Genomic DNA, 20,728 nt, shown 5'->3' with positions numbered 1-20,728 from the left:
GATTGGTCATTGTTTCTGTGTTTTTTCCAGTGAACAAAGTTAGGAAATCTATTTTCTTAAAAGGAGTTCATACTGATATTCCCAATTCAAATGTTAGGACTTTGGGGTTTTATAAAAGCTCATCAATACTATATCTATATTTCCTTTCTCCTACACTAGAAATCCCAGATCTAAAACCACCAATATAATGACCCATTTGCTTTATTCTACAATACATACACACAATAACAATGTCAACATAACAGTTACTGAAAACACTTGGAGACAGTTTTTCAAAAAATATTTTCCTCAGGGTATACATCCCATTAGAGACACACAGTGAAGTCATTGTGTTTTAAAATCATTTTGGGGTGCCTGGGTGGTTCAGTTCCTTAAGGCTCTGACTCTTCATTTTGGCTCTGGTCATGATCTCAGGGCTGTAAGATCAGAGTTGTGAGATAGAGCCCTGAATCAGGCTCTACGCTCAGCGGTGAGTCCCTCTCTCTCTCCCTCTGACCCTCCTCTGGCTCACGTGCACACTCTCTCTCAAATAAATAAATACCACTTAAAAAAAATCATTTACAATAGTTTCATTCTCTTTGGTTTTATTTTCAGTGAGTACATAGGTCCATGTGGTACCCAGCCTCCAGGGTGGCTCTAAGTAGTCCCTGCCTCCTAGGGCTCATGTTCTTGTGTGGTCCTCCCCCCACCACATCTCATGAGGATTATCTCTGTAACCAGTATAATATTGGAGTATCACGTGTCACTTCTGAGATTAGGTTATTACAGAGATTGGGCTTACTGCTATGGTTGGGTGCGCACACCTCTCTATCTTCCTTTCCAGCATAGCTCATCTATGGGATGCCAGATACCATGTCTTGAGTAGCCCTATGGAGAGGCCCCAGTACAAAAAAGACTGTTATCTCTGGCAACAGTTAGCAAGTAGCTGAGGCCTCTATCAATAGCCACTCAAATAAGCAGAGAAGTGCATCTTCGTGCTGTGGTCAAGCTTTCAGGTGAATGTATTCCTGGCCAACATTTGGAGTGATATTTCAGGGGAGACCTTGAGCTAGAAGCACTCATTTAAGCTCCTCCTGGATTCTTGTCCCTCAGATATAGTGCAAGATGATACATGGTTATTATATTGATTTATGTAGCTATGTTTTGGGACAATTTGTTATTCAGCAATAGATAACTAACAGAGACTTATTTTGTTTTTGATTTTTAGGAATTGGTTTTTTAATTTTTAAATTTGTTTTAGATTTATGTGAAATATTTATGTGATTCCAAAGCCAAATCTAGAAAAACAAATAATTCAGAGATGAGTTATTTCTGTTTTTGATCCTTCCAACATTTTCCCTTTATCTCCAAGAGATAATCACTTTAAAAAATCCTTTTTATTAATTCCTTCATTTTGAAAAACATAAATAATAGATAGAGGATAGATAGACAATAGACAGACAGACAGACAGATAGATAATAGATAGATACCTCGAAGCATAGTCTATGTATTTTTTTCACCTTGCTGTATCTAGCTAGATTACTCCATACAATGATACACAGTGATATTCATATACTGTCAAACTATTTCCTTGTGATATTCTTCATTCCTTCTTAAAGTTTTAAAATACTCTGTGTGGATGTACTGTAATTTATTCAACCAATCCCTTATGGATGAGAATTTAGGTCTTTATATATATTTTTTTGTAACAAATAATGTTACAATGAATACTTTCTGCATAAATCTTTTCACTTTTTTTCCAGTGTATCCTTAGGATAGATTACTGAAAGTGAGATTTTTCATGTCAACAAATAAATGCATATGTAGTTTTGCTAATTATTGCCAAATTTTCTGCCAAAGCAGTTTTCTACTTTAAATTTCTTCCACCTCCTAACAAAGTATGTTGTCAATTTTCTGGATTTTTGCCAATGAAATTGTGAGAAATTATATCTCAGGGTGGTGTTAATTTATGTTCCTTTTATTAAGAGCAACGCTATATTTTTTGATATGCTTAAGGACCATGTACATTTATCTTGCTGTGAACTGTCCATATGTTTTGCCCATTTTTCTTTTTTTTTTCTTTTAAATTTTTTTATTTTTTATAAACATATGTTTTTATCCCCAGGGGTACAGGTCTGTGAATCACCAGGTTTACACACTTCACAGCACTCACCAAAGCACATACCCTCCCCAGTGTCCATAATCCCATGCCCTTCTCCCAAACCCCCTCCCCCCAGCAACCCTCAGATTGTTTTGTGAGATTAAGAGTCACTTATGGTTTGTCTCCCTCCCAATCCCATCTTGTTTCATTTATTCTTCTCCTACCCACTTAAGCCCCCATGTTGCATCACCACTTTCGCTAAGCATGATACGCTCTAGTTCCATCCATGTTGTCTCAAATGGCAAGATTTCATTTCTTTTGATGGCTGCATAGTATTCCATTGTGTATATATACCACATCTTCTTGATCCATTCATCTGTTGATGGACATCTAGGTTCTTTCCATAGTTTGGCTATTGTGGACATTGCTGCTATAAACATTTGGGTGCACGTGCCCCTTTGGATCACTATGTTTGTATCTTTAGGGTAAATACCCAATAGTGCAATTGCTGGGTCATAGGGCAGTTCTATTTTCAACATTTTGAGGAACCTCCATGCTGTTTTCCAGAGTGGCTGCACCAGCTTGCATTCCCACCAACAGTGTAGGAGATTTCCCCTTTCTCCGCATCCTCGCCAGCATCTGTCATTTCCTGACTTGTTGATTTTAGCCATTCTGACTGGTGTGAGGTGATATCTCATTGTGGTTTTGATTTGTATTTCCCTGATGCCGAGTGATATGGAGCACTTTTTCATGTGTCTGTTGGCCATCTGGATGTCTTCTTTGCAGAAATGTCTGTTCATGTCCTCTGCCCATTTCTTGATTGGATTATTTGTTCTTTGGGTGTTGAGTTTGCTAAGTTCTTTATAGATTCTGGACACTAGTCCTTTATCTGATATGTTGTTTGCAAATATCTTCTCCCATTCTGTCAGTTGTCTTTTGATTTTGTTAACTGTTTCCTTTGCTGTGCAAAAGCTTTTGATCTTGATGAAATCCCAATAGTTCATTTTTTCCCTTGCTTCCCTTGCCTTTGGCGTTGTTCCTAGGAAGATGTTGCTGCGGCAGAGGTCGAAGAGGTTGCTGCCTGTGTTCTCCTCAAGGATTTTGATGGATTCCTTTCGCACATTGAGGTCCTTCATCCATTTTGAGTCTATTTTTGTGTGTGGTGTAAGGAAATGGTCCAATTTCATTTTTCTGCATGTGGCTGTCCAATTTTCCCAGCACCATTTATTGAAGAGGCTGTCTTTTTTCCATTGGACATTCTTTCCTGCTTTGTCGAAGATTAGTTGACTGTAGAGTTGAGGGTCTATTTCTGGGCTCTCTATTCTGTTCCATTGATCTGTGTGTCTGTTTTTGTGCCAGTACCATGCTGTCTTGATGATGACAGCTTTGTAATAGAGCTTGAAGTCCAGAATTGTGATGCCACCAACGTTGGCTTTCTTTTTCAATATCCCTTTGGCTATTTGAGGTCTTTTCTGGTTCCATATAAATTTTAGAATTATTTGTTCCATTTCTTTGAAAAAGATGGATGGTACTTTGATAGGAATTGCATTAAATGTGTAGATTGCTTTAGGTAGCATAGACATTTTCACAATATTTATTCTTCCAATCCAGGAGCATGGAACATTTTTCCATTTCTTTGTGTCTTCCTCAATTTCTTTCATGAGTACTTTATAGTTTTCTGAGTATAGATTCTGTGCCTCTTTGGTTAGGTTTATTCCTAGGTATCTTATGGTTTTGGGTGCAATTGTAAATGGGATTGACTCCTTAATTTCTCTTTCTTCTGTCTTGCTGTTGGTGTAGAGAAATGCAACTGATTTCTGTGCATTGATTTTATATCCTGACACTTTACTGAATTCCTGTACAAGTTCTAGCAGTTTTGGAGTGGAGTCTTTTGGGTTTTCCACATATAGTATCATATCATCTGCGAAGAGTGATAATTTGACTTCTCTGCTGATTTGGATGCCTTTAATTTCCTTTTGTTGTCTGATTGCTGAGGCTAGGACCTCTAGTACTATGTTGAATAGCAGTGGTGATAATGGACATCCCTGCCGTGTTCCTGACCTTAGCAGAAAAGCTTTCAGTTTTTCTCCATTGAGAATGATATTTGCGGTGGGTTTTTCATAGATGGCTTTGATGATATTGAGGTATGTGCCCTCTATCCCTACACTTTGAAGAGTTTTGATCAGGAAGGGATGCTGTACTTTGTCAAATGCTTTTTCAGCATCTATTGAGAGTATCATATGGTTCTTGTTCTTTCTTTTATTGATGTGTTGTATCACATTGACTGATTTGCGGATGTTGAACCAACCTTGCAGCCCTGGAATAAATTTCACTTGGTCGTGGTGAATAATCCTTTTAATGTACTGTTGAATCCTATTGGCTTGTATTTTGTTGAGTATTTTCGCATCTGTGTTCATCAAGGATATTGGTCTATAGCTCTCTTTTTTGATGGGATCCTTGTCTGGTTTTGGGATCAAGGTGATGCTGGCCTCATAAAATGAGTTTGGAAGTTTTCCTTCCATTTCTATTTTTTGGAACAGTTTCAGGAGAATAGGAATTAGTTCTTCTTTAAATGTTTGGTAGAATTCCCCCGGGAAGCCATCTGGCCCTGGGCTTTTGTTTGTTTGGAGATTTTTAATGACTGTTACAATCTCCTTACTGGTTATGGGTCTGTTCAGGCTTTCTATTTCTTCCTGGTTCAGTTGTGGTAGTTTATATGTTTCTAGGAATGCATCCATTTCTTCCAGATTGTCAAATTTGTTGGCGTAGAGTTGCTCATAGTATGTTCTTATAATAGTTTGTATTTCTTTGGTGTTAGTTGTGATCTCTCCTCTTTCATTCATGATTTTATTTATTTGGGTCCTTTCTCTTTTCTTTTTGATAAGTCGGGCCAGGGGTTTATCAATTTTATTAATTCTTTCAAAGAACCAGCTCCTAGTTTCGTTGATTTGTTCTATTGTTTTTTTGGTTTCTATTTCATTGATTTCTGCTCTGATCTTTATGATTTCTCTTCTCCTGCTGGGCTTAAGGTTTCTTTCTTGTTCTTTCTCCAGCTCCTTTAGGTGTAGGGTTAGGTTGTGTACCTGAGACCTTTCTTGTTTCTTGAGAAAGGCTTGTACCGCTATCTATTTTCCTCTCAGGACTGCCTTTGTTGTGTCCCACAGATTTTGAACCGTTGTATTTTCATTATCATTTGTTTCCATGATTTTTTTCAATTCTTCTTTAATTTCCTGATTGACCCATTCATTCTTTCGAAGGATCCTGTTTAGTCTCCATGTATTTGGGTTCTTTCCAAACTTCCTCTTGTGGTTGAGTTCTAGCTTCAGAGCATTATGGTCTGAAAATATGCAGGGAATGATGCCAATCTTTTGATACCGGTTGAGTCCTGATTTAGGACCGAGGATGTGATCTATTCTGGAGAATAGATTTAGGACCGAGGATGTGATTTATTCTGGAGAATGTTCCATGTGCACTAGAGAAGAATGTGTATTCTGTTGCTTTGGGATGAAATGTTCTGAATATATCTGTGATGTCCATCTGGTCCAGTGTGTCGTTTAAGGCCTTTATTTCCTTGCTGATCTTTTGCTTGGATGATCTGTCCATTTCAGTGAGGGGAGTGTTAAAGTCCCCTACTATTATTGTATTATTGTTGATGTGTTTCTTTGATTTTGTTATTAATTGGTTTATATAGTTGGCTGCTCTCACGTTGGGGGCATAGATATTTAAAATTGTTAGATCTTCTTGTTGGAGAGACCCTTTGAGTATGATATAGTGTCCTTCCTCATCTCTTATTATAGTCTTTGGCTTAAAATCTAATTGATCTGATATAAGGATTGCCACTCCTGCTTTCTTCTGATGTCCATTAGCATGGTAAATTCTTTTCCACCCCCTCACTTTAAATCTGGAGGTGTCTTCGGGCTTAAAATGAGTTTCTTGGAGGCAACATATAGATGGGTTTTGTTTTTTTATCCATTCTGATACCCTGTGTCTTTTGACAGGGGCATTTAGCCCATTAACATTCAGGGTAACTATTGAGAGATATGAATTTAGTGCCATTGTATTGCCTGTAAGGTGACTGTTACTGTATATGGTCTCTGTTCCTTTCTGATCTACCACTTGTAGGCTCTTCTTTGCTTAGAGGACCCCTTTCAATATTTCCTGTAGAGCTGGTTTGGTGTTTGCAAATTCTTTCAGTTTTTGTTTGTCCTGGAAGCTTTTAATCTCTCCTTCTATTTTCAATGATAGCCTGGCTGGATATAGTATTCTTGGCTGCATGTTTTTCTCGTTTAGTGCTCTGAAAATATCATGCCAGCTCTTTCTGGCCTGCCAGGTCTCTGTGGATAAGTCATCTGCCAATCTAATATTTTTACCATTGTATGTTACAGACTTCTTTTCCCAGGCTGCTTTCAGGATTTTCTCTTTGTCACTGAGACTTGTAAATTTTACTATTAGGTGACGGGGTGTGGGCCTATTCTTATTGATTTTGAGGGGCGTTCTCTGAACCTCCTGAATTTTGATGCTCGTTCCCTTTGCCATATTGGGGAAATTCTCCCCAATAATTCTCTCCAGTATACCTTCTGCTCCCCTCTCTCTTTCTTCTTCTTCTGGAATCCCAATTATTCTAATGTTGTTTCGTCTTATGGTGTCACTTATCTCTCGAATTCTCCCTTCGTGGTCCAGTAGCTGTTTGTCCCTCTTTTGCTCAGCTTCTTTATTCTCTGTCATTTGGTCTTCTATATCACTAATTCTTTCTTCTGCCTCACTTATCCTAGCAGTGAGAGCCTCCATTTTTGATTGCACCTCATTAATAGCTTTTTTTATTTCAACTTGGTTAGATTTTAGTTCTTTTATTTCTCCAGAAAGCGCTTTTATATCTCTCAAGAGGGTTTCTCTAATATCTTCCATGCCTTTTTCGAGCCCGGCTAGAACCTTGAGAATTGTCATTCTGAACTCTAGATCTGACATATTACGAATGTCTGTATTGATTAGGTGTCTAGCCTTCGGTACTGCCTCTTGTTCTTTTTTTTGTGTTGAATTTTTCCTTCTTGTCATTTTGTCCAGATAAGAGTATATGAAGGAGCAAGTAAAATACTAAAAGGGTGGCAACAACCCCAGAAAAATATGCTTTAACCAAATTAGAAGAGATCCCTAATTGTGAGGGGGAGAAAAGGGATAAAAAGAGGTTCAAAAAGGAAGAAAGAAAAAAAAAGAAAAAAGAGAAAAAAAAAAAGAAAAGAATTAAAAAAAAATAAGAAAAATATAAAAAAGAAAAAATATATATATTAGATAAACTGGTTAAAAAACGTTAAAAAAGAAAAAGGTAAAAGTAAAAAAAAAAAATTTTACCAGAAGGTGAGGAAAAAAACAAAAAATGAAAAAGAAAAAAAATTAAATTAACTGCAAGACTAAAAAAATCACAGGGAAAAAGCCATGAGTTCCGTGCTTGGCTTTCTCCTCCTCTGGAATTCTGCTGCTTTCCTTGGTATTGAAACCGCACTCCTTGGTAGGTGAACTTGGTCTCGACTGGATTTCTTGATGATCTTCTGGGGGAGGGGCCTGTTGTAGTGATTCTCAAGTGTCTTTGCCCCAGGCGGAATTGCACTGCCCTTATCAGGGGCCGGGGTGAGTAATCTGCTCGGGTTTGCTTTCAGGAGCTTTTGTTCCCTGAGCGCTTTCCGTAGAGTTCCGGAGGACGGGAATACAAATGGCGGCCTCCTGGTCTCTGGCCCGGAGGAGCCAAAAGCCCGGGGCCCCACTCCTCATTGCTCCCTCAGAGAACAGCGCCCAGTTACTCCCGTCTGCCTGACCTCCGGCCGCGCTCCGAGCTCACCGAGCCTGCGACCGGTTTAAGGTAACACCGAGCTGTGAGCTTACTGTCGGCTCTGTCTCTGTAGCCGACTTTCCCGTTCCAATACCCGCAAGCTCTGCGACACTCAGACACCCCCGATCCTTCTGTGACCCTGCGGGACCTGAGGCCACGCTGACCCCGCGTGGGCTTCACCCCGGTTTAGCCTCTGGAGCGATGTCCCTCAGCGGAACAGACTTTTAAAAGTCCTGATTTTGTGCGCCGTTGCTCCGCCGCTTGCCGGGAGCCGGCCCCTCCCCCCGGGGTCTATCTTCCCATCGCTTTGGATTCACTTCTCCGCCCGTCCTACCTTTCAGAAAGTGGTTGTTTTTCTGTTTCCAGAATTGCTGCTCTTCTTCTCTTCGATCTGCCGATGGATTTTCAGGTGTTTGCAATCTTTAGATAAGCTATCTAGCTGATCTCCGGCTAGCTGAAGTAGTCTCAGCCTGCTACTTCTCCGCCATCTTGACTCCTCCCCTGTTTTGCCCATTTTTCTAATAGTTTACTGTCTTTTTTTCTTTTTTCTTTTTGATAGAAGATGCTATATGTTAGGGATATATTTATGATATAAATTGCAGATTTTTTTCCTTCAGTTTGTCAGGTATGTATGTATACTTTGTACACAGTGGTTCTGGCCACATATGGCTAGTCAAAATTATCACATTTTTTCTTACTGTATCTGCATTTTGAGTCATAGTTGAGAAATTTCCACTTATCTTGGATTACAGAGGAAATCATCCATTTTCTTGTACTATTGTGTAAATTTATTTTTTTATATTTCAGCCTCTGGTCCATTTGGAATATATCCCAGTGTATCATATATATGTACAATATATGAGAGGCCCAATTTAAAATTTTCTCTATGGCTATCCAATAATCCCAGTATTATTTATTAAAAAGTCCATCTTTTCTCTACAAATTTGCAATATCCTCTTTATTATATGCAAAACTGTAATATGCCATTGAGTCTGTTTGTTGATATTTCTTTTCAGTTCCGTAGTCTCCTATCTATCCCTGGGCCAAAATCATTTTCTTTTAGATACAGAGATTTTGTGTTTTGTATTTGTTAAGGCTAGCCCTACACCCATTTCTCTTCTATTCCTGACTCTTCTTTCCTGTTATTTCAAATTAACATTTAATCAATTTGACTAGTTCCAAAAGAAAATGAAACAAAAATATAGTACCATTTTTATTGGAATCACATTAAATTTATAAATTACCTTAAGGAGGATCGATAATGTTAACTTTTTTCAAGATTTTTTTTATTGTGGTAAAATATACATAACATAAAAACATAAAAATATGTATGTATAAAAATATACATATCTGAGAGTACAGTTCATTGGGATTAAGTACATTCCTATTGTCCAGCCACCCCCCCACCATACATCCCCACGGCTCTTTTCATCACACAAAACTGAATATCTATACCAATTCAACAATAACTACCTATTCCCTCCTTACCCAAGTCCCTGGCAGCCACTCTTCTACTTTCTGTTTCTAGGATTTGACTACTCTTAGTATCTTTTGTAAGTGGAATTACATAGAGTTTGCCTCTTTGGAACAGGCCTACTGTCCTCAAGGTTCATCCATTTTATAACATGTGTCAGAGTTTCCTTCCTTTGTAAGGCTGGATAACATTCCATCATGTGCCTATACCCCAGATTTTGCTTACCTACTTACCTTTGATGAATACTTGGGTGGCTTCTCCATTTTAGTTACTGTGAATAATGCTACTAAGCACATGGATATGTAACCCTCCTTTCAATTCTTTTGAGTGGATGAAATGGATGATATGGTAATTAAGTTTTTAATTTTAAAAATTTTTTTGAGAGGCCACCATACTGTTTTCCAGAACAGTTATACCACTTTACATTTCCAGCAAGAATGCACAAAATTTCCAATGAATCCGTATCCCAGCTAACATTTTTTTTTTTGTCTTCTATGTTTGTAGCTATCCTAATGGGTGTGAAGTGGTATCTCATTGTACTTTTGATTTTCATTGCCCTAATTAGTGATGTTGAATATCTTTCCATGTGCTTACTGTCCATTTTTAAATCTTTAAAGAAATGTCTATTCAGGTCCTTGCTGATTTTTGAATCAGATTGCTTCTTTTTTGGTGGTTTAGCTTTGGAGTTCTCTATGTATTCTGAATAGTAATCTCACATCAGATATGGTATTTGCCAGTACTTTCTCCCAACATGGGGATTGCCTTTTTACAATCAACTGTGTATTGTGGTACACAACTTTTTTTTTTAAATTAATTTGCATAAAACCCAATTTGTCAATTTTTTATTTTGGTGCCTATGCTTTTGGGGTCATATCCAAAAAATCACTGTCAGGTCCAATCTGAAGATTCTGTCTTCAATCTGAAGATATTTCTTCTAAGAGTTTTATCATTTTACATCTTATATTTTAAGTCGTGGATCCATTTTCAGTTAATTTTTGTATTTGGTATTAGATAAGGGTCCAACTGCAAACTTTGTATATGGACATCCAGTTTTTCCAATGCCATTTCTTGAAAAGACCATCTTTTCCCCATTGACTCATCTTGGTACCCTTGTTAAAAAAAATCATTTGACCGTGTATATGAGGATTTATGGACCCTATCTAATCTGTTGGTCTCTATATCTGTCTTTATGACAGTACCATAATGGTTTTATTATTGTACCTTTGCAGTACCTTCTTTTTCAGGTTTACTTTGGATCTTCAGGGTCCCTTGAGATTCCATATGAATTTTAGGATGGGTTTATATTTCTTCAAAAAGAAGCCATTGGAATTATGATAGAGATTGATGATGTAAACTTTTTTCAGTATAAGAACATACTATACCTTTCTGTTGTTCAAATCTACTCTTGTGTCTTTTAGGAGAGTTTTATTTTTTTTTTTCTCATAAAGTTTTGGACATTTCTTGTTATGTTTGGCTATTCATTTGATTTATTTATTTTTTTAGTTAATTTAATTATGCTTTGTTATTATAAACGCTGTCTTCTGTCTTTTGTCCTAACTAGTTTTTGTTTATATATGTGAGGGACACTGATTTGTATATGTTGATGATAAAATCATGTTTTTGCCAAATTCTCTTAGTGTTTTAGTAGTTTCTTCATAATCTGTTTTGAAATTTTATATGTATAATCTTACCATCTGAAAATAGTTTTTCCTCTTCCCTTCTAATTATTATGCCTATAATTGCTTTCTTTTGTTTAATTACTTTGGCCAATACTTCCAACATAATATTAAAGAACAGTGGAAATAACAGATATCCTTGACTTCTTCCGGACTCCAGCCTCTAGCATTTGTCAATTAATAGAATATTGGCTTTGGGTTAATATATAGAGAAAACCATTTTGGAAACAAAAGTGAAGAAGAAAATTCTTATTTTCAGGAGATTTACAGACTTGTGGAAGGAGACAAGGAAGCCTTTTTTTTTTAATTTTTAAAAGACCTATTCACTTATTTGCAAGTATTTTCAAGAAGTTTTACCATAAATTATGTGTTTATGAGAAGCATTATAGTGTAATGCATACATTTTTTTAAAAAATATTTTATTTATTTATTTGACAGGCAGAGATCACAAGTAGGCAGAGAGGCAGACAGAGAGAGAGAGGAGGAAGCAGGCTCCCCACTGAGCAGAGAGCCCGACGTGGGGCTCGATTCCAGGACCCTGGGATCACGACCCGAGCCGAAGGCAGAGGCTTTAACCCACCGAGCCACCCAGGCGCCCCATGCATACATTTTTTAAAAAAGATTCATTTATTTACTTGAGAGAGAGAATGTGATCAGGGGAGGGGTATTGGGAGAGGGAGAGAGAGGGCATCCTTATGCAGCCTTCCCAGCTGAGCACAGAGCCCGATGCGGGGGCTTGATCCTAGGACCCTGAGATCATGACCTGATTTGAAGCCAAGAATCTGTTGCTTAACTGACTGAGCCACCCAGTTGTCCCAATGCACACATTTTTCTAAATATTGCCCTTAAGTGTGGTAAAGATTGTTTCTTTGGGGCAAATATTTCTAAAATATTACAGTGGTTTCTAGTGCTTCAAAGTTCAACTCTACTCAACAAAACAGTGTTTCTTGTTATTTAATTCCTCTCTCTTTAGGGAGAGTTTTCCTTTTCTCCTAAGTGGTGAGGTCCAATAATGAAAAAGAGATTGGGAAACATGGGTGTGGTGGATCCAGACAACTTAGGTTCACATCCTAGACCCACCAATATTCGACTGGTTGTATGAGCATTGGCAAGTTTCTTAATGTCACTGTATCTCAGTTTTCTCACCCATAAAATGGAGATATTAGCCCCTACTTCACACCACTGCTTTTGAATTTTTTAATTCATTTTTGAGCACAATTGACACACAATGTTATATTAGAAGAAACGACCCATTTTAATAGTATAGCAACAACTGCTGTAAGGGAATGTACAGACTGATTTATGATTACCTTATGAAAAACACTTATTTTGGCAATCGGACAATGATGCTTCTTGGTAGAGCTGATATCTAAATTGAACCCCTGGTATAATTAGGAGTTAAATGAAGAAGGGAAATTTTCATACTAAAGGAATAGCATTGGCAAAGCCTAGAAGTTAAAATGGAACAGAACTCTATTGGGGAAATGGAGGTTGTTTAGGGAAGGGTGAATAAGGGGAGAAGTAGAGAGTGGATAGAAGTGAGTTGGAATGGTGGTCAAGGAATTTTCATTTTATACTAGGGCAAAGAGTATTAAATAATGGTTTTAAGTGTTTTAAGTAGTGGCCACACTTGAGTAATCTTGATGTTCCTCCTAAAAGAGGCAGAATATATATATCCTTACCTGAGTGGTATTGTCCTTTGCCATGTGGCTTGCCTTGGCCAAGGGGCTCGATGTTAGTGGACATGACATAAGCAAAGACTTAAAATGTACTTGTGGTTGAGTCTTTCCTCTTGAAATGTTTCCATTACCATAAGAAGAACTTGCTTTGAGGAGTCCCCTGGATTCAGAACAATAAGAAAAACACAGAGCAGACCTGAACCAAATCTACCATTTGGAACCAAGCTGAGAAAAATCTAATATATATAAAAAAAGCAAAAGCTATCTTAGCTCATATTTGGAGCTGGGAGCACAAATGCTTATTGTTACAAGCCACTGAGTGCTAGGGTGATTTGTTGCGCTGTAGTAGTAACAGCCGACCTGTACAGAGAGGGAAGCAGAGAAAAGCAGAGTCAGTTTGAAGATAATTAAAATCATCTTGTTGAAGTAGTATGGTGGTTTGACTAGATTGATGGCAGATGAAGCAGAAGTAAGAAGGTATTTTGAGAGGTATAGGGGGCAGAATTTAAAGGGCAAATATCAATGGATATTTGACTCAGGGAGAGGGAAGAGGAAAGCATGCTCAGGGTTCTTGCTGGAATAATTGGGAGAGTACTGAAACTGTTCTGAGAGCCACAGACCACAGAAAAAGAACAAGAAAAAAGGTTCTGTTTTGAACCTAGTGAATCTACCAATGCACAGCCAAGTGGCAATGTCCTTGACATCTGTCTATTCACTTACGAAATGAGGATGACATCATGTGCCTCTACCTATCTCAGAGGGCTACTGTGCAGAACAAACAAGATAAAACACACAAGTCCTTTGAAAAGAACACATAACCCATCAACTACGATAATTATTAAAATTTAAGCACTAACACTTTCATTTTCATGCTGCCAGATGCAAAAAACACACTCTAATTTTATTTTTGAAACCGTGCTACAGGGTTTGTAGCTAGTCACACATTCTTTTTTATTTTCTGAGAGCAGGCTGAGCTGATTCTTCTGAGAAATAATACAAATGATATTTGTGTTTTCAAAGACACATAAGCTACAGAATTTGGAGTAAAAATATTGTAGGGCTACTGTTGAGACGAGTCAGGTGCTTGACTCGTGAGACCTCAAACTGATCATTTAAGCTCTCTGGGCTCCCCCTTCTTCATTTCTGAAGTGAAGGTTTGTACTTGTTGATTTCTAAAATATCTTGCTGTTCTCAGATATGTGAAATCATGGGTTCTCATAGCATTTTCAGCTTTACTTACCTCCTACTAACTAATGATGATCTTCAAATTTGATCTGTAATTTAGAAAAGAGTTTCACACTTGCCTGTCCTCACCCACGTTAGCTCAGTCTTTATCAGCAACTTTTCTTTTGGAACAAATTCAGGCAGTCCAGATTGCCTGTTACATCCCAGGCAGGAAGGCTTATTTTCATCTATGTGTGAGGGAGAAGGATCTAGAAGGAGTTCTGATTGGTTTGCTTCTTTCACTGCAGCAGAATTCCATTTACCACTTAGTCAAGGTGGTAATGAGGGTCTCCATACCAGGCAACTGTGGCTGCCATCTGGCAGGCCAGCACCACACACTCGGCAGACAGAACCAATTAGTCAGGCCCCACACCTCCCAGGAGGTCTTGCTGTATTTGGTGGCTGGGTGTCAGCTCTGCTGAGTCTTCCACAAGAAACCTCATCAAGTTGTAGAAGGGGAGGGGCAAATCATCTCCCTCTGGCAGGACAGAGTTAGCAAAGAATCCAGATCTTGGAGGTCCAAGGACAGCTTCCTCAAAGAGCATTCTGCCGATGATAATGGCGAATGCAGAATGTACCAGAAATGGGCAGCTTGATGTGGTAGAGGGAGTATCAAGAAAGAAATTTCTGTTTGTAAGAGAAAAACTATAAATGACTTCAATGCCCACCATTAACGGATTAGTCAAATGAGCCATGTTATAGCCATACAATGGAATGAATACAGTTGGTGATTAAGGATTTAGGATTTGGTCTTTGGTTATGGCTGTGCCACTTCTCAGCCTTTTGACCTGGGCAAGGTGCTTGACCTTGTTTTTTATTTGTGTCATCTATGAACTGAAGACAGTAAGAGTTCTTACTTCTTTGGGTGCTTGGGAATAGTAAGTTAGTCAACACATGTAAAGAACTTAGAATGATGCCCGGCACATAGTAAATGCTATTTAATGTTCACTCTGAGTATGATTCTCATAGCCTTTCCAGATGATGCTTTGTATGAATTTTTTGAAGCCAGGATGAAATTTCTTAATATGAAATGAATCAAGCAACATAATGAAGGCTATATACAGAATTATTCTATATCTATGCATAGAGAAAAGGAGAGAAAGAAATATTATTATTATTTTTTCTTTCATTGAGTTTTCTTTTCTTCTTATTTATATTCTCCATCTGCCAAAATTGTACATGAATATGCAATACTTAATAATAAAAAAGATGATTTTTTAAAAAAGGAAGAAAGGACTAGAGAAGAAAACCTGGATAAACATCTTATCTCTACACTTAAGAGTGACTTCAACTTTTCTAAGCCTTGGTTTTATCATCTATACTATAGTGATACAAAAAACACCGGTTTCTACTGCAAAGGATTAATTCCAAGGAATAAATATTAAAATTTACCTGGAAGTAATCATAAATTACTTAGGCAGTAATAAAATGTTTTATAACTATAATATTATTACCAAGGTCATCCTTAGGGAGTAACAACAAATACATTAAAGCTAGAGTCAAAATTATGTAAAAACTCAGATGTCTTTAGAAGTTCAGAATGGATCATTTTACCTCTGCCGATGTACTATGTCCTATTCCAACCAGGCCTTAAATTCAAGAACTACTTGTAAGACAGGCAAAAAAGGAGCACCTCGGTGGCTCAGTTAGTTAATCCTCTGCCTGTAACCCAGGTCATGATCCCAGGACCCTGGGATGGAGCCCAGAGTTGGGTTCCCTGTTCAATAGAGAGCCTGCTTCTCCCTCTTCCTCTGCCCACCCTCCTTCCCTTACTCATGCTCTCTCTCTCTCTCCTCCAAATAAATAAGCAAAATCTTAAAAAAAAAAAAGTCAAAAGAATGCGTTAACTGGGGATTTCGAAGGTTCAGCTTGCAGTGTAGGCTGTGCCACCGACATTTTGGGCAAGATACTTTCATTTCTGGACCCACATTCAACTAGACCTTGCAGAGTATGGTCTGAGGTCCACTGGGGGGCCATTAACCACTTTAAATTATAAGCTTTGCAGAATTCTTAATGAGCAAAAGACCACAAATCCATAGACTTTTATTTTCTCAGATGACTAAAGACTAGCTAGTATCTGAGTGATTTAGCAAGGGCTATTAAAATTATAAACTAAAAATAGTTATGTTAGAGTTTACTGCAGACTCTAATTCAGTGTTCTACTAAAATATTTGGCTGTCACTTAATGCTTGGCAGCACTGCAAAACTCCTACTCTATGTATCCGTCTAATTGCAATTTCAGCAATTTTTGGAAATGGTACTTTGTTATCAATGAATCATTAGTTTTGTTTTGATTTGGATCCAGTTTTCAATTGCTGCTATTCTTTCCTTTTAATCACAAATTACTAATAATATAGATTTATCATTATCATGTTAGTTTGTTGTGGATTGTTTGGTTGATTTTTAACAGAGTACAGAGATGTATATTTCTGTCAAGATTTTTGGCTGATAATTTTTTGATATGTAGAATGGTTGCGTTGCATTTTGAAAATAAATGATCTCTTCCTGTAAAGTTAAAGCAGACAAACCTTCCCCACCCAACACACCCTGAATTTGCATGTACATTTACTCAGGTTGCTGTATGAGTATCACTGAGATAGCCACCGATAGAGTAGGTTGGCCAACTTGGTTGGTGGTCAACCAGGATGGAATATACAAAATGACCTAAAAATTTAGTTTTGGACTTAAAAGAAACAAATTCCAAGTCTATCTTAAGAAAAATATAATAATTACGAATAGAACAAGAGCCTGTGGTGTGAATCTGTTTCCAACCTAATCCTGAATTTTCCTAGTCAACTACCAAGGAAAGTTTGGGTATTCGTCACTCCTTTGCTATCCAGAAATCTGCTACTGAGTGCTCCTTTTAGGACTCTCTGGTTGTCCTCTGGTTTCTGATTGTTCTCTGGGTCCTTGCTTTCTTCCTTATCCTCTGGGTCATGATTGAATTGTTGATCAGTAGGATAAGTAGTAACTGGGGAGTCTGTGCTCATCTGCCTTGTACCACCATTCATGGATTTCTGGAGTACTGTTTGAGTTCTGACTTCAAGTTCTCATTTTCCTTGCTGTGAAGAAACAGTTTTATTCTTTGTTAATCACAGGGCAGTCTTGCATACACTAGGCTGGCGTAAGAAACAGAAGGTATGAGTCTCGTGGTGTGAACAGTGGTAACTCAGCATGGTGGAACGAAGGAGTACACATTGATTATCTGTATGAATCATTTACTATAGAGAGACTGTGTTATCTTCTCAGAGTTTAACTCTATCCTCTTCCTCATATTCATGAAGAGAGTCCAAATCCTCTCAGATCCTTAAGGTAAGTAATGGCGGTGTAAAAAATGAACGTTGCAGGTTATCACATATCTTACTGACAAATCTAATGGGTATTTTTAGGGTTGGCCACTAGAAGAAGACCTCCAGTCAAGGGGGTTTGCTAGCTGCAGTCTTGCTCCGTGTCTCTCATCCTGTGGCTTCTTTTTCTCTCAGTAGTCCTCCATTTAAGTTTAATATTAAATAGAGAAAAGAAAAGGAAAAAAGAAACTGTTGGAATGATTCAAATAGATGCAAATAAACAGCACAATTTTTAAAAGATTCAACCTTGTTTAATAACTGAAGACTCACAAATCAAAACAAGTATATAAGACATCATTTTTAATTTAGGAAATGTCTTTGGAAGTAAGAAAGTGAAATGCTAATGGCCATATAAATAGACATAATTAATATAGTGGGTGACCTGACAAAACATTTGAAGAGTCAGTCAGGAAGTTGTAATGGTTTAACCTACTAAATCAATATTTAAGATTGTTTTTTATGGGTCAAAATATAGAAGAAGAAAAATTTCAAACTCTAAGTATTTAGTAATAGGTGAATATGTTGAGCATTTCATTTGTGTTCATATGATAGAATTTATAAAGCTACGAAAATAGTAATAATTTTAATGACACAAAAACATGTCCAGTTATACAAATAAGTGAAAAATATAATTATCTCAACTGTGTAAGATGCATGTGCATAATATATATATATATATGTTTATGTGAGAAAAATGTGTAAAAAAAATGCCAGAAGTAAATAGTAAATTTCTCTGGGTAGTAGAACTCAGAATATTACTATACTATCTTTAACATTATTATTCTAAATTTTTTACATAAAATATTATTTTGAAATCAGGAAAGTCAATTTCAATATAACTATAGAAGGTATTCTATAAACTTTAGCCGTTAGTACTGATGCAATGGAAAAGATCCATTTTAAAAAAAGTATTATCTGAGCATAAAACAGTTGCTCTGGTATTTACTGATTTGAAAAAGCCAAACCACAGACAATGATTTGAATGTATGTATACTTTTTATAATAATCTTCTTGGTCATGGCAGCATAGACAGAAAAAAAGTCTTAAAAAAAAAAAAAAGAACTCTGAGGAACACCTATGTTTACATAGAGAAGAAGAGCCCTAAAGGAGATTTAGAAGAAATTCTCAGTAAAGTAGAGGGGAATCAGGAGTATGGGGTCTTGGACGCAAAGTACGATAGGATGTTTCCAGAGAGAGGGCATTGTCAGCAGTATCAGAGGGTCTAAAGAAATGTGGGTTCTGAAAAATGTCCATTGAAGTAAGCCTTAAGGACACCGACAAGCGTCTTGACAAAGGTGCTTCTGTGAGGTAATGGAGGTGGACCCCAGACTGAAGCGGGTTGGGGAAAGAGGGAGTCAAGAAACCAAATACCAGGATTATAATCTCTGTGAAGAAGTTTAGCTGCAAGAGAGGAAAGAGAGGGATTGGTGACTGGAGTGCAATATGGGTTTCAAATAGGGCTTTATTGTTATATTGAAGGACTGTGGGCACTTCAACACATTAAATGCCAATGGTTAAGAATCCACTGGGCCAGAGGGAAAGAGAGGACATTACTGATGAAATATGATGAACACTGACAAAGGGAGATGGGGTATCATTGAGAGAACAGGGATAGAAATGAAATCTCAGATTGGGGGTAGTAGGGAGATAGGTGAGGCTATAGGCAGGTTTATTTGTATATCAGGTGACAGCTTGCCTTTCATCTTGTTATAGAAGATATGCTTACCTATTGGCTCTCAAGGGGGAAGCACTAGGGAAGGAAGTCTGAACTAAGGGCAGATGGCCTGAGATAACCGCTATGATGAGTGGAGAAGAGCTGATCAGAACAAGTATCCATGAAGGTTAGAGACCACAATTTTGTGGCTTCAGTGTGAGAGGACGCATGTTCTTCTCTAGGATTGCCTGGACGTCCTTGTGGAGATGCGGAGAAGGAGAGAGTCAGACTCATTCCAGGCTGGGATTTGCCAGACAGGTGCAGTCAAATGATAACAGAGCAAGGTGGGAATGTGAGAACAAATAGTGTATATTTAACAAATAATTCTTGCAATAAGAGAAGACATAGAACATCTGATCTCTGACCTCAAGAAATTTAATTTCATTTGGCTGTCCCAAAACAACACAAATAATAAAGTTAACAACTGGTATAAACTTTTTAAAAAATATTTTATTTACTTATTCAACAGACAGAAATCACAGGTAGGCAGAGAGTCAGGCAGAGAGGGAGGGAGAAGTAGGCTCCCCGCTGAGCAGAGAACTGGATGCAGGATTTGATCCCAGGACCCTGAGCTCATGACCTGGGCTGAAGGCAGAGGCTTAACCCACTGAGCCACACAGGTGCCCCACAAACTGGTATAAACTTGCTTCTAGAAGTCAGATTGATAGCTTCTATGTAGTGGTTACCTTTTTAGGGAGATAGACAGCCCAGAAGGGAGCCCTAGGGCCTTCCATGGTATTTGTACTATTCTGGTTTTTTGTTTTTTTGATCTTGGTGTTTGTCACAAGGGTGTATCACTTTTGTGAAAATTCAGCAAGACTATATATATAATATGTGTGGTTTTATGTGTGTGTGTATATGATAGATAGATAGATATTACATTGTTATAACATGCTTTAAGAAATTCATATAAAATTTGCATAAATATGAAACATACCTAATTAGTGTATAAATCAATGTCAAATGAATATTACAAAGAATCAGTGCTGTTTGAAGTTCATAGGAAAGAGAAATAACAGTGTAGAGGTTCCTCAAAAAATTGAAAATATAGCTACCCCACTACCCGGGAATTGTACTACTGGTTATTTACCCCAAAGATACAGATATAGTGAAAAGAAGGGCCATATTTGCCCCAATCTTCATAGCAGCAATGTTCACAATAGCCAAACTGTGGAAAGAGCCGAGATGCCCTTTAACAGACGAATGGATAAAGAAGATGTGGTCAATATACACAATGGAATATTACTGAGCCATCAGAAAGGATGAATATCCAACTTTTTTGCATCAACATGGATGGGGCTGGAGGAGATTATGCTGAGTGAAAAAAGTCAAGCAGAGAAAGTCAATTATCATATGGTTTCACTTATTTGCGGAACATAAGGAATAACATGGAAGACATTAGGAGAAGGAAATGGAAAAATGAAGGAGGTGAAATCAGAGGAGGAGAGAGACTGTGGACTCTGAGAAACAAACTGAGGGTTTCAGAGGGGAGAGGGTGGAGGGATGGGTGAGCCTGATGATGGGCATTAAGGAGGGCATGTATTGCAAGGAACACTGGGTGTTATACGCAAACAATGAATCATGGAACACTATATCAAAAACTAATGATGACTAGTATGGTGACTAACATAATATAATACTGAATTCTAAAAAAAATAAATACATACATAAATATGTAAGTAAATAAATAAAAGAGAAATAACTATGATTTG

The 20,728-nt window shown here is 37.6% G+C and overlaps 1 protein-coding gene across 1 annotated transcript in view; it reads right to left on the bottom strand.

Moving 5' to 3' along the window:
• Positions 1-16,966, bottom strand: part of C10H1orf87 (chromosome 10 C1orf87 homolog) — a 72,187-nt gene extending 55,221 nt beyond the window's left edge. Inside the window, 1 exon segment of the mRNA XM_032303729.1 lies at positions 16,781-16,966. Within this exon segment, the coding sequence (XP_032159620.1) occupies positions 16,781-16,966 (186 nt within the window).
• Between the last annotated feature and the right edge of the window lie 3,762 nt (positions 16,967-20,728).

This window comes from Mustela erminea, chromosome 10, assembly GCF_009829155.1.
Source record: "Mustela erminea isolate mMusErm1 chromosome 10, mMusErm1.Pri, whole genome shotgun sequence".
NCBI lineage: Eukaryota > Metazoa > Chordata > Mammalia > Carnivora > Mustelidae > Mustela > Mustela erminea.
Note: the sequence above shows the minus strand (reverse complement) of the source record. Positions and strands in the feature narration are given on the sequence as shown.